The sequence below is a fragment of the Empidonax traillii genome, unplaced genomic scaffold (assembly GCF_003031625.1).
Source record: "Empidonax traillii isolate 1590-97213 ecotype Southwest subspecies unplaced genomic scaffold, ASM303162v1 scaffold918:size355816, whole genome shotgun sequence".
Classification (NCBI taxonomy): domain Eukaryota; kingdom Metazoa; phylum Chordata; class Aves; order Passeriformes; family Tyrannidae; genus Empidonax; species Empidonax traillii.
Window position 1 is genome coordinate 4,058 of NW_020956111.1, and position 12,686 is coordinate 16,743.

A 12,686-nucleotide genomic window follows, 5' to 3' on the forward strand; every position below is an offset into this window, starting at 1 on the left:
AGGTGATTTTGAGGAGTATGTTAGCCCTGGTAGGTACACCTATAAATAAACTTTCTTTATTTATCTGGGTGGCTTGTCATGTTTTTGTTTATTGTTTTAGGGTCTGCTGTCTGTCTGGGGGACATCTTTGAGCAGGAGGCATTGTTTGTATTCTGAGCAGCAGAAAAAAAAATGTGTTTATCATCTTGGGAGGGTTCTCATTTGCTTCGAATCCTTAGGACCTTTCTTTCAGATGTCTTTGTTTCTATTTCACTTTGTTCTTCTTTCTGTCAGCCACCCTAAAACAGGTATTAGATCTTGTAGTGCTCTGGAATTGGCTCATTCTAGAAGCTTTGTCTACTCTTGTAACTAAAAGTAAACAAAATCACCAAAGCCTTTAAGTGATGAAACTTGCTGAGCATCTCTGAGATTACATTTGCTGTAGTTTCTGTTTGTGACTGTGGGAGCAGTGCTTATCTGCCCCCAGGAAACAGAAAACTTCAGTGTGTTTTCAGATAAAATAAGGAAGCGGTGGCTTTGAAATCCAGATGTTGGGTATGATTTCGCTGAACTGCTTGAGTGAGGTTCAGAAGCTGGGGACGTTCTTTGTCTGAATATGTCCTGTTTAGTGCTGAGCAAACCATTTGTGAGTGAGACTTGGTTATCATTTCAGACCAGAGGATATGAAGAAAGTATTAAACAGCTGTCACCAGTGAAATTATTTCAGGCTTCATCCTTCGTAGATATAGAAGAGTTATGCCCATAGTAAGCTCCAGTTGACAGGAATACTGAATTTCTGGTTCAGGGCTTAAAACAGTGCCAAATTTTGAATTAGAGTTGCTCTGACAGGGAGGGGTAAGTTGATGCCTCATTTTTTGATTCCAGTGCCTTTCTTGTAGTGTCTACCTACAGCCTGTTTTGGGGACATGGCGCTACTTGAAGTCTTATCTGCCTTACCACTTGCAAACTGCAGCTCCTACTCCCTTTCCCTCTTCAGGTTTGTCAACCATCCTCTCTTTGTGGGGGTACAGTTTATTTTTAGACACCATTACTTGTCTCATCTCAAAGCCTTGACCTTTCTGTCCTGTGATAATGCTGCCCACGAGGAGCTGGGCTGCAGCTTTGCCTCTGAGGCTGCCAGTCTGCACCACACCTTCCTGCTCCAGTGCACTGTCTGTGCCCTGCAAAGTCACACTGGTCTTTTCTCCTGACTCTGCATTGCGTGCCTGTGTCTACCTTCGCTACTTGTTCTTCTTGTGACTGCTTTTCATGTCAGACTTTCTTCTTGCCACTCTCCAGAACTCCTCCTTAGTTCTAACTTAAGCTTTTCCAATTGTTCTGTGCCTGAATATTAGCCCACGTAGTTTTGGGGCTATGCAGCAGCTGGAGCTGTGCTGTAACATTGTTTTTATCTGTCCTCTGACAAAATTAATGCATCTTGTCATCCTCTATCTTGTTGAGGCACAGGCTGTGGGGCTTTATTTCTACCTCTATTTAAGAGAGGTTTAAGAGAAAAGATATTTTAAAACCAAAAGATGTGTTAGCTCTGTGAGAACAGATGAGGAGAAAGGACAGACAGGTTATTTGGACAGAGAGGAAGTCGGTGATGGAGGTATCAGACACCATGGAACAACTGTGTGGAGCCTCCTGAATTGCCACTCAAGTCATTTCTGATCCCCCCTCCCCGTGTCACTGAGCATTAACAAGTCTGTTTGCCATGCTCTGGTGAGGTGTGTGAGGGCTGTAGAGTTCCCAGAAGTCTGCTCTGTTGGACTGCTGGGTCCTGCTGCTGTTTGGCTGTAGATTTTTGTACCCTCACAAGCAGAAGGGACCTGCTGGTGTCTGGTGTCCTGGTCATGGCTGGCAGCACTCCTGGGCCTTACACCAGCAGTGTTCAGAGGAGTGGACAGTTCATGTGCTTTGTTAAACCGCTTTTCGTTAACTTGCAAGTCTTTCTCTCATTTCCAGTTGCCATCTTCTAAATGGATTCCAGTGAATTTTCAGGATCTCTGGACCCCCTGTCCTTGCCTGACAAACCGCTTATTGGAGATCTCCCTGCTGACATGGAGTTTGGTGAAGATCTCCTGGGCTCCCAAACAGCTTCCACCCAGGAAGCTTCAGTTCTTCAGCCCCCTGGCTGGGATCAATCCAAGCAGATGGCTGCAGGTGGGGACTTGGACCTTCTAGTGAAAGCAGACAGCCTTTCTGAACTAAATAAATCAAATGACCGCGTTCTAGATAAACCTAATGTCTTGGATATGCTGGAGAAACCTGATGTCTTAGGTGACTTGGGTAAAACTGCTGACTTGATGGAGCAGGATAAACCTGAGGGTCTGGATGGGCTGTGTAAGGCACAACCTTCCCAGGACGTGGAGGATGGACCTTCAGACTCTTCTGCCCTCTCTAGAGAGGCCCTTGTTCCAGAAGCGTGGAAAGAAAGGGAGGATGCACCAAAAAATTGTTCTGGGGACCTAAAGGAAGGCGGTGCTGCTGCTATTCCTGCACTGCCTGGTGACAAGGCCCCTGAATCACCTCGAAAACCCATTCCTGACTCTGGGAACCTCAGCAGTGCCCCAGCCACGGAAGAAACCACAGCACAGTCCTCGAGTCCAGCAATGCCCCCACCCCAACTCAGTCTTAAACAGACAAAGAAGATGAAGTTGAAAGCACCAAGGAAAAGCTCACCCCTGCAGAGGGAAGGGCTGGCAGGGGAAGCAGAGGTGGAACCGAGCCCAGACAGCAGAACTGCAGCTTTGCCCCCTGAGCCTAAGGAGGAAAACCAGGCAGAGGGAGGGAATGATAACGGGAAAAACTCGCTCAAAGAAAATAGTGTACTCAAAGCACAGGAAGCCTCAGCACCAGCAGGTAAGTTGTTGGCTCAGCAGAACTTGGCTCCCTTTTGCTCAGGAGCTCATCCAGCTGCACATTGCTGAGGCTGGAGTCTGTTCTGCAGTCCAGCTTTTCTCCTCGTCCCCTGCTGTGGAAATTGTCAATGGTACTGATAGTCTAGATTTGAGGGTCATCAGGAGGTGTTTCCCATAGGCCAAGTTCCTCTGCCCAGGCTGACCATCCCCAGGAGATGCTGTCTTGGTTCAGAAGCAGTTGGAGGTAACTGCCCACCCAGCCTGCCTCCCACACGCAGGGAGGTCTCCCCCTCAAGGGCTCCTCCCAAGCTGCATGTTTGGATCTCCAACCACAGATGGTGGGTTTAGGAACCTTCCTGTGTCTGATCAGCACCAGAATTGTACTTGATAGCCAGGACTGACCCAAATGGTGACTGCATTTGGAGAACACCTGTGCTCTTCTGTTGGAGAAAAGCAGGATGTTAGATGACAGCTTTTTCTGTGCTTCTGTTCCAGGAGAAAGCCTGTCTGGGAAGGGGAGCGAGCTGCCAGCTGAGAAGGTGAGGAGAATGCAGTCAAGTATGTATGGTACAGGAGCACAGAGCGTGGCTGGCTGTTGTCAAACTCTGTGAGGGACACTGGCTGTCTCATCACCCCTCTGGGAAGGAGTTTGCGTGTCTCCTGGGATGGAGTGATCCCTGTGCACTGCCACTGTGCTGTAATGTGGCTTCAGCATGTCCCTGCTGCCCTCAGCTCAAGTGTCATTCTCATGAGCCTACTTCCCCCTCTCCTCTGTCTTGCCAGCTCTGGTCAGGTATCCATGGAGTTTTATCCGTTTTCATGGAGTTTTATTCCCTAGCTGTTGGGAAAGCAAATCCCAGAGGTTGGAACTCCACCATGATCTGGGATATTTATCCATGGTTGTCCTAGCAAACAGTTAGCCTAAATATTTTCTGAATGTCTTCTAGGAGCAGAAAAGAAGCGAACGACCCAGAAGATCAGAAACTGCCAGGCCTGAAACTGTGAACTCCTCAGAGAGCAGTAAGTAACTAGGGTTGGTCAGCTCCTGTTTTCAGCCTGAGAGAAGGGCCCAGATCCACTGGGGGCAGGTGGTTCATGGTGTGACTACAGTGGGAACTCTGGAGCTTCCTACCATTCCCTGGTATTTGCATGTTGCTCTTTAATTGCCTGCCTGAGCTGTTCCCTTTAAGGTCTGCTAGCTCTTGGAGGGTTTTCTGCTTTATAAGTTCACACTTTAGGCTTCTGCTCAACCTTGGCATATCATGACTTCCTAAAGAGGAATTGTTCTTAAACCCAGTTTGCCTAAAGACCTCTTAATTCATCTCCAGTTCCAACAGAATTTCTTTGAAGAGTCCCTTTATCACTCCACCCAGACAGGTACAAAGTACATAGAGGGGCTTCAGAAAGGTGACCCAGAAAGTCCCAGCATGTGTCTCATGGCAGAGTTTCTCAGTCCCTAATGAGGGATTTCTGTGCCTCTTCCTCTGCTGCTTTGCAGTTCCAGTGTCTGACGAGGACTCTGATGCCATGGTGGACGATCCCAACGACGAGGATTTCGTTCCTTTCCGCACACGGCGCTCGACCCGCATGTCCTTGCGCACCCAGATGGCCCAGCGAGCCGCCCGCTCCACCTTCACCAAGATGACCTGTGCCAACTGCAGGACCCCCCTGCAGAAGGGCCAAACCGCCTACCAGCGCAAAGGGCTTCCTCAGCTCTTCTGCTCCAGCTCCTGCCTCACCACCTTCTCAAAAAAACCACCTGGCAAGAAGATATGCACCTTCTGCAAAAAGTGTGTGTTCATTCCCCTTTCCTCAGCGCTCCCGTGCTCCTCACCCCCTTCACCTGCTCCACAGCTCTGCCTGCCACTCTCCTTCCTATGACCCTCATTCACCCACATCACTCCTGCCCCCTGCCAGCTCCTGCCCTATGTCTTCCTTCACACTCTGCATCTCCCATGCTCCCTACACCCCCTTCGTGTTATTGCCATTCCCTGCCTGTCCCCAGGCTCAAGGCCCCATATTCCAGCCTCCTCTCAAAACAACCTCCTGCATGCTCCATCTTTAGACACCACTCCTCTGGGCCGGGACAGAAGCTGCTGTGAGACATTTCTTGCCAACTTTTTGGGACACCAGAAAGTCCCGTGCATTGCAGTGGGCCATCCTATCCCTTTGTGGCAGGACTCGAGTGTCCCTGCACTAACACATCCCCCTCCTGATCCCCAGGGAGATCTGGAACACCAAGGACTCTGTGGTTGCCCAGATTGGTTCAGGTGGCTCTTTCCACGAGTTCTGCACCTCTGTCTGCCTTTCCCTCTACGAGGCTCAGCAGCACAGACCAGCACCTCAGTCTGCAGATGCCTCGGACACCAGTCGCTGCAGCGTTTGCCACAAACCTGGCGAGGTAAATAAATCCCTTGTCCTTCCCATGTCCTGGATGAGGTGCTTGGGACCTGCAGTGTTTGGCCCAGCCCGGGACCAGGGCGTTTGCCGGGTTTTCCAGTGATGCGAGGCCTCAGCCCCTGGGCTGTTCTTGGGCTCACGCCCAGGTCTTTTTGTGTTACTGTAGACCAGCCCTTATTTTAGCAGAAGGAAGGAGGCTTCTGCTTCTCCCCACCCTGGAGCTCACTGCTTCCTGCCACTCTGCTCTCCCAGTTGCTCCACTGACTTTTGGCGAGGGAGGCCCCCCTGAGTCCGCACCAGCTTCCAGCGTGGCATTTGCCCAAGTCTTAGTGCGACAGCCTGTTACCCCAAGGGCTGTGGCAGCACTGGTACAGCTGCATTGGAAGGAGGTTGTTTGGGGAGTGACAGCAATGATGTCTCTGCAGATCCAGCACGAGGTCAGCAACGGGAGTGTGGTTCACCGCATCTGCAGTGACGCCTGCTTCACCAAGTTCCGGGCCACCAAGGGGCTGAAGACAAACTGCTGTGACAACTGTGGACTTTATATCTACAACAAGGGCTTGCCCCTGGAGTACCTCTTCCATGAAGGCCAGCAAAAACGCTTTTGCAACTCCACGTGTCTCAACAGTTACAAGAAGGTGTGTGGAGTCAGCTGCCTGGAGTGGGGGGTCTCTGTGGGCACACACATCTCCTTTGCTTGGTGTGGCACAGGGCACTTCACAGGGCAATGACAGGTGATTCAAACGCCCTCGGTCTTTTATTGCTGAGAAAGCATTTAAAAAATTACTATGGGGAAATTTTGAAGCAGGCAAACAGAATGAATTTATTCTGCATTAGACCCATCTTTGACCCAGGCTTGGATCAGGCAGTCAATAAGCTGGACTGTGCAGTGACACTGGTAAATGCAGTTAGCATGATTCTGTTGGGTATGTTCCTCTGTGACCTGAGCAGGCTTCACTTAACTGTCTCCATGGGATTGCCAAGCTCTGTATTCCTGCCAGGCTACCCTTAAAATGAGAAGCTGAAGTGCCAAAGGCAGCCTTTTTTGCTACCACCACCTGAACCTGCAGACTGTGAGCCTGGTTCTGCCATCAGGTGGTCACTGCAGGAGAGCAGTCCTGTGGTGGACCCAGGAGTGGGGTGGGATGTGAGGGTTGGAGCTTGCTGGCTGTGCTGGTCTCCCTGGCAGCTCTGTTTTGCTCTGTGCTTGCAGAAGAACACTCGGGTCTACCCCTGCATGTGGTGCAAGACGCTGTGCAAGAACTTTGACATGCTGCCCAACGTGGATCGCAGTGGCAAGATGGGCCTGTTCTGTTCCATTTGCTGCACTACCTCCCACAAAGTGAAGCAGTCAGGCTTAGTTGGTAAGATTACCTACACGGAGGGAATCAATCAGCTCTCCACTCTGACTCTTTCCTTAGCATGGTTTATTGTTTGTGGATGGGACTGAAAAGAAAATGTGTTGCTTGCCTGGGGAGGAATCCAGTGAGAGCAGGGGAAGGAGATGTGGATACCGAGGAACCCTTGCAGAATGCAGACACCTTAATATGGAGGGTAGTGTACATTGCTGTTCTTGAGAATGCAGGGAGCAGGTGTAGTGCTGGACTGTGCTGGCATTGCCCTTTCCATTACATGGAGTACTGGGGTGTCCAGGAATGGGTAGGGTCTCTGGTGCAAGTAGTTTTGTCCCAAGTCCTATAGATCCAGGGTCACTCCCTTGAACCCCTCTGCTCTCCATCTGTGTTTAACATTTCTGTCCTAGCAGAATCTGGTGCTCTTAGTCTCCTGGTGTTCTTGTCCCTTGCCTTTTGATAGCTTCTCAGACTGAGGATGAGTGAGTAGCTGGCATGCCATCCTCACAATCTCAGTCTCACGTCATTTGCTGCTGCCCTCACCAATTCCTGTCTGTTTCTTCAGGTCCCCCTAGACCCTGCAGCTTCTGCAGAAAGAGTTTATCTGAACCCTGCTATTACAACAAGACAGACCGGGTTGTCTATCAGTTCTGCAGTCCCAGCTGCTGGACCAAATTCCAGGTACTGAAATATCCTTCGTGCTGGGCTGGGCCACAGAGCTCACTCCTCCTTTCCCACTTAGCAGAGGCTCCACCTTCCTTGAGCTCCTCAGGGAGGGTTCCTAAGAAAGTCTCTGTGGAACACAAGAGTTGCAGTGACTGTGATTGCTCATATCTCAGTCTTGGCCCCATCATCCTCTCCCTCCACTGGGATGAGGCAGGTTGTAATCCACTCCTGTCTGTCAGGTTATGCCCAGTGCAAAGGCAGTGCAGAGCTGTGCTGCGTGAGTGGTTTGGGATGTGGTGGCCTTACAAGAGCATGAGCAAAAGCACAAGTAAGCCAGCAAAGCACAGTGCACACCTGCTAGCTGGGTGGAAAGGGGCAGAGCTCCCCTCTGAGTCAGGTGTCACCAAGAAATGTGAGCCTTCTAGAACGTATTGTCTGAAAACTTAGAACCAGCAGGCCTGAATACCTCATGTTTGATAATCCTCGAAGGCTTTACTGGTGGTTTTTAATCTTCTGACGTTAAGTTTCAGCATGTGTGTGAAATGTCTGTGGTATTCATAGGCAAATTTAAGGTTATTAGTTTTGTACAGTTGTCAAAGAACAAAATAACAGCCAGGAAGACCTGGGAAACTTAGGCCAGGATGTGTGAAGCGCAACTGAGAAAATGTAGAGAATCTAGAGGTAAGTGGTAGTTACTGGCAGTTGCAGCATTTGGGTTTTGGATTATTTTATTTTTATTTGATTGTGGGGTTTTTTTGGTTGGTGGGGGGTGATTTTTTTTGTTGTTTGGGGTTTTTTTTTGGGGGGGAGGGGTTTTTGGTGTTCTTTTATGCATCCTTGATGTAATCCTTCACTGAGGTCACAAATAGTGTGGGTAGTGTAGCAGTAGAGTTTTTACAGTTGTAGACTTCATAAGAGTAGAATTATAGAATGGTTTCTGTTGAAAGAGACCTTTAAATGTCATCTAGTCCAGCCCCTGCAGTAAGCAGGTACACCTTCAACTAGGTCAGGTTCCTCAGGGCCCTGTCCAACCTGACCTTTTAAATATTTATAAGGATGGGGCATCTACCACCTCTCTGGGCAACCTGTGCCAGTGTTTCACCATCCTCATTGTGAAAAACTTCTTTATAGATAATCTAAATCTACTCTCTTTTAGTTTAAAACTATTACCCCTTGTGCTATTGCAACAGGCTCTGCTAAAAATAGTTGCAATGTTTCCCTTTTTCCAGTTACCTGAGACTTCACCAAGTCACCTAACTTGAATTATTGCCATGTAAACCCAGCACTGTACCATATGAGTGAACCAAGGCATAACCTGGATTAGGAACTGTCAGAACACACTTGTCAAACTAAAACAGCTGAATCTTCCCAGATGGTTTCTTGGGGATCAGTGTTAAGCTTGGCCTAGTACTGATCAACGGAGTTCAACGTCTTCATCAGTCATTTGGCGATAAAGTCAAAGTAAACATAGTAAAATGTTGCAGATGAAGCAAAACCTGGTGACCTTAGCCCACGCTGAAGCCAAGGCAGTCACAGAAAGCAAAGCGATTGGATTGATTGACAAGGCTGGTTCCTCCTCCTAATCTGTGCTTAAATACAATTCAGTGCAAGATCCTGTGTCAACCTTACTCAAGTAGTGTGGGGATGCACGTCCTGGGAAAGTAAGGGCTTTGAAAAGACCTTGGGATTACAGCAGATAAGCTGTTCAGTGTGAGTGTCTCAGTTTACAGCCACAGAGGGAAGGATTAATTAAGTTCTTGCAAGCACAAGCAGAAGAACATGGAGTTAAAGTCTGAGGGCTAGGGAGCAAAAGAGCTACATAGAATGTTGCACAGATAGGACAGATAGGAAGTATTTTCCAGTGTCCACTTTATTTTCAATATGCAGAAAACTTGAAAGTATCCTGAAAAAAAAAAAAAACACACCATAAAAATTGCATTTGGGCTTGAAAAATGCTTATACTAAGACACTTGCAGAATGCCTTAGCTGAGTTATCAGAAAGAAAACCAGGAAGATGACTTTATTAATAAATAGATCCTTTTGGACAAGACACCAGATGCTAAATGGCTGTTTAATCTAGCAGAAGGTGGAATGAGAAAGGCTGTTTGAATTCTGAAACCTTGAAAATAGAAACCAAGCACCTGTCCTTCAGGAGCTTTTAGAGAAGAGGTTGCTGAGCCCCCACCCCTTGATGTTTTCAAATCCAGTCGGTTGGCAGTTTGAAAGCTTGCCCTCCTGAGAAGAGCTGAACCCAGCACACTGGAAGCAAAGTGAAATTGCTGTCAAGAATCTGCTCTTCAGGAGCTTGAGACATGATGTGGTGGACTGGCTGAGTCACCAGTGGTGGCAGCAGGTCTGAGTGGGGCCGGGTGGGCTGCTGTGACCGTGGAGGAGGCAGGCAGTGGTGGCAGTGAGAAGCAGGTGTCCTCTGCCCTCCATGTGGCTCTCCCTCCATACGCTGTCTCCTCTCCTGCAGCGCACCAGTCCAGAAGGTGGGATCCACCTCAACTGCCATTACTGCCACAATCTTTTCAGCGGGAAGCCAGAGATCCTAGACTGGCAGGTGAGGACTTTCCCTGGGGGAGGGGGAATATTGAGTTGGAGGCCAACACTGGGGAGAGCTGCAGGGCTCCTTCCTCTCTCTGCTCAAAGCAGAGCTCCTCCCGTGCCAGCTCTCTGAGAGCCTTGGCTGCAGAGACGTGCCTGGAGACTGTGCCGAGTGCTGCACTCCTGGAGTTCGGTGGGGATGTCGGAAGGGCAGGAGGAGACCACTTCTGCCAAACCCTGTGCCAGCAGAGCTGGGGAGTTGACTCAGCCCTGTAGTCTTTCTCCTGCTTCCTTGAGAAGTGTGGGAACCTCCTGCCAGCCTGGCTGACCTGGCAGCGGTCTCTTTGGCAGGACAAGGTGTATCAGTTCTGCTGCAAGGACTGCTGCGAGGACTTCAAGCGGCTGCGTGGGGTGGTGTCCCAGTGTGAGCACTGCAAGCAGGAGAAGCTGCTGCACGAGAAGATCCGTTTCTCTGGGGTGGAGAAGAACTTCTGCAGCGAAGGTACTTGGGGAAGGCATGGGAAAGGCAGAAACCTCCATGCCAGCCCATGCTGGGGGAGGAGAAGAGAGCATGGAGAGGAACAGAGGGGAGATTGTCTTAGCCAGGCCCTGGGGCAAGAGCCTTGCCGTGCAGTGAAGGGAGGACTGTTGTGGGGATGGCTTGCTGTCCAGCCAGGCCCTAGGGCTAGATCTTTACCGTTCATTGTGTCCTTGGGGAGGGCCTTCTCACAGCTTTTCTCTCTCTGGGGGCTGGGGAGACAGCAGGTGGCAGCTCCGCTCCTCCTGTCATCATGCACTTCTACGCTCTTGCGTCTGGGCTGGCCTGACCTGGCCTTGCCCTGCCTGCTGGGTTCCTGCACACAGGAGGTTGGAGTCAGACTCTTCCTAGAAGCATGGAGGTGAGAGATGGCAAGTCCCCATGAGGTCCCATCTTATCCCAGCCCCAGGGGCCAGTGCTGGATTGTTCCCTACAGTGTGTTGCGTGTGCTCTGTTGTCTCCGCAGACCTGGATTTTGGTCATGTTTGGGTCAGGGAGGCCCCCAGTTCATCCTGGGAAGGTTTCACTCCTATTGTTTCTCCGCAGGGTGTGTGCTTCTTTACAAACAGGATTTCACCAAGAACCTGGGCCTGTGCTGCATCACCTGCACCTACTGTTCTCAGACCTGCCAGCGGGCGGTCACCGAGCAGCTGGAGGGCAGCACCTGGGACTTCTGTAGTGAAGACTGCAAAAGCAAATACTTGCTCTGGTACTTCAAGGTCAGTATTGGCACTGGCAGCTTGTGCTAAGTGCTGTGGTGGGCACGGCACCCAGATAAGTGGGCATTGCACTGAGGAAGTTCACACTGCTGGAGTCTGGCTGGCACTGCTGCGGAGAAGCTGGCACTGCTGGAGTCCTGCCTGGCAATGACGGGACACTGCTACGGGGAAGCTCACGTAGCTGGAGTCCCCAGCTGATCCTGCCAGACAGAGCACTGCCCTGAGGAAGCTCACAGTGCTGGATCCGCGGCTAGTGCTGCTGGGAGAAGTTCGCACCGCTGGAGTCCCTGGCTGGCACTGGCAGGGCACTGCTGTGGGGAGGCTCACAGCACCTTGGCTGTGTGCACCTTTCACTGGAGAGTTGTGTTGCACTCGGAGGGGGTGTGGTTAGTTACTCGTTGTTTCTCTCCTGCTGATGCGGGCTTTAGGCAGCTCGGTGCCATGCCTGCAAGCGTCAGGGGAAGCTGCTGGAAACCATCCACTGGCGGGGGCAAATCAAACACTTCTGCAACCAGCAGTGTCTGCTGCGATTTTACAATCAACAGAACCAGCCCAACCTGGACACGCAGAAGGGGCCCGAGAGCCTGCTGAACAGTGAGTAGGAGGGAGGGAGGGGACCTGCATAGCTCAGTCTGAGAGACACAGGGAAGACTGAACAGCAGGGGGTGGAAGCTTCCTGCCTGGGACTGGAGGAGACGCTAGGGAACAATCCTGCACTGGCCCCTGGGGGGGAAAGGACGGAGTGGGACCTAATGGGCTTCTCCATCTCTAACATCTATGGTTCTATGACACACAGGGCCCAGACGGGAGGAGCCGGTGCCAGCGTGCTGCCTGTAGCTCACACTCTTAGCGAGGATACTCAGGGATTTAACATCCTCAAGTTGCCAGCGGAGAGCTCGATTTACAGGGTTAGGGGACAGCGTGGTTTGGCATGACAATCCACCTGCAGCCCCACACCACCTCCGAGCTGTGACCTTCTCAGATCTCATAAGCTAATCTGGATTGGGCCAGGTCAGTGCTTGGATGGGAAGCATTCAAGGACAAAGAAGGGTGCTGCAGGAAGTGGTGCTGGTGATGCTGTAGGTGGGCTCTCCTCAGCCAGAGCTGAACCTAGAACGGTCTTGAGGGAGCGCTGAGCTGCTGGAGGCACTCTTGTCTTGTGATGTTAGATTGGAGTCCTACCACTTACCCAGAGTTCGCTGCAGCTTTGGGGAGTTGCCACCCCTGTGTCCCAGATAACCCCATTCTGCATCCATGGAGTTCCAGCTGGAGAGGAGATTTTCGCTGCCTGTTGCCCCATTTCCTATCGTTAACTTGAGCCAGTTGCTTATGGAAGATTGCAAAGTGCTTTGGGATCCCTCGGGATGGAAGGTGCTCGTAGTGAGTGACAAGACATCGCTTGGCCCTTGGACTTTTGCACGATCTCATTCTGCTTGGTCTGGCATAGGCCACGATGTCCTTGGTAATCTGTGGGATTTAGTTAAGATGCCTGCAGTTTATGGTGGGACTTGCTTCAGTGCATCAAGCTCCAGCACATCCCTGCACTGCAGGTTCAGGGCTTTGCTGCCTTCCCTGGGATTTCATGAGGTGTAAAACCCTGGCTAGGGTGTGCCAAGGAGGG

At 50.7% G+C, this 12,686-nt stretch overlaps 1 protein-coding gene across 3 annotated transcripts in view; it reads left to right on the forward strand.

Moving 5' to 3' along the window:
* ZMYM3 (zinc finger MYM-type containing 3) overlaps window positions 1-12,686 on the forward strand; it is a 22,983-nt gene continuing 10,297 nt past the window's right edge. Inside the window, exons 1-13 of one of the 3 annotated variants that reach the window (XM_027902864.1) lie at window positions 1-976; window positions 1,948-2,844; window positions 3,339-3,382; window positions 3,791-3,863; window positions 4,342-4,633; window positions 5,067-5,244; window positions 5,669-5,881; window positions 6,457-6,607; window positions 7,161-7,276; window positions 9,738-9,824; window positions 10,160-10,310; window positions 10,893-11,065; window positions 11,494-11,659. In XM_027902864.1, the coding sequence (XP_027758665.1) occupies window positions 1,962-2,844; window positions 3,339-3,382; window positions 3,791-3,863; window positions 4,342-4,633; window positions 5,067-5,244; window positions 5,669-5,881; window positions 6,457-6,607; window positions 7,161-7,276; window positions 9,738-9,824; window positions 10,160-10,310; window positions 10,893-11,065; window positions 11,494-11,659 (2,527 nt within the window). In that variant the 5' untranslated portion in view covers window positions 1-976; window positions 1,948-1,961. Of the gene's footprint in view, window positions 2,845-3,338; window positions 3,383-3,790; window positions 3,864-4,341; window positions 4,634-5,066; window positions 5,245-5,668; window positions 5,882-6,456; window positions 6,608-7,160; window positions 7,277-9,737; window positions 9,825-10,159; window positions 10,311-10,892; window positions 11,066-11,493; window positions 11,660-12,686 lie in introns of all 3 variants that reach the window. The other 2 variants (XR_003573397.1, XM_027902865.1) reach the window with 2 other exon arrangements.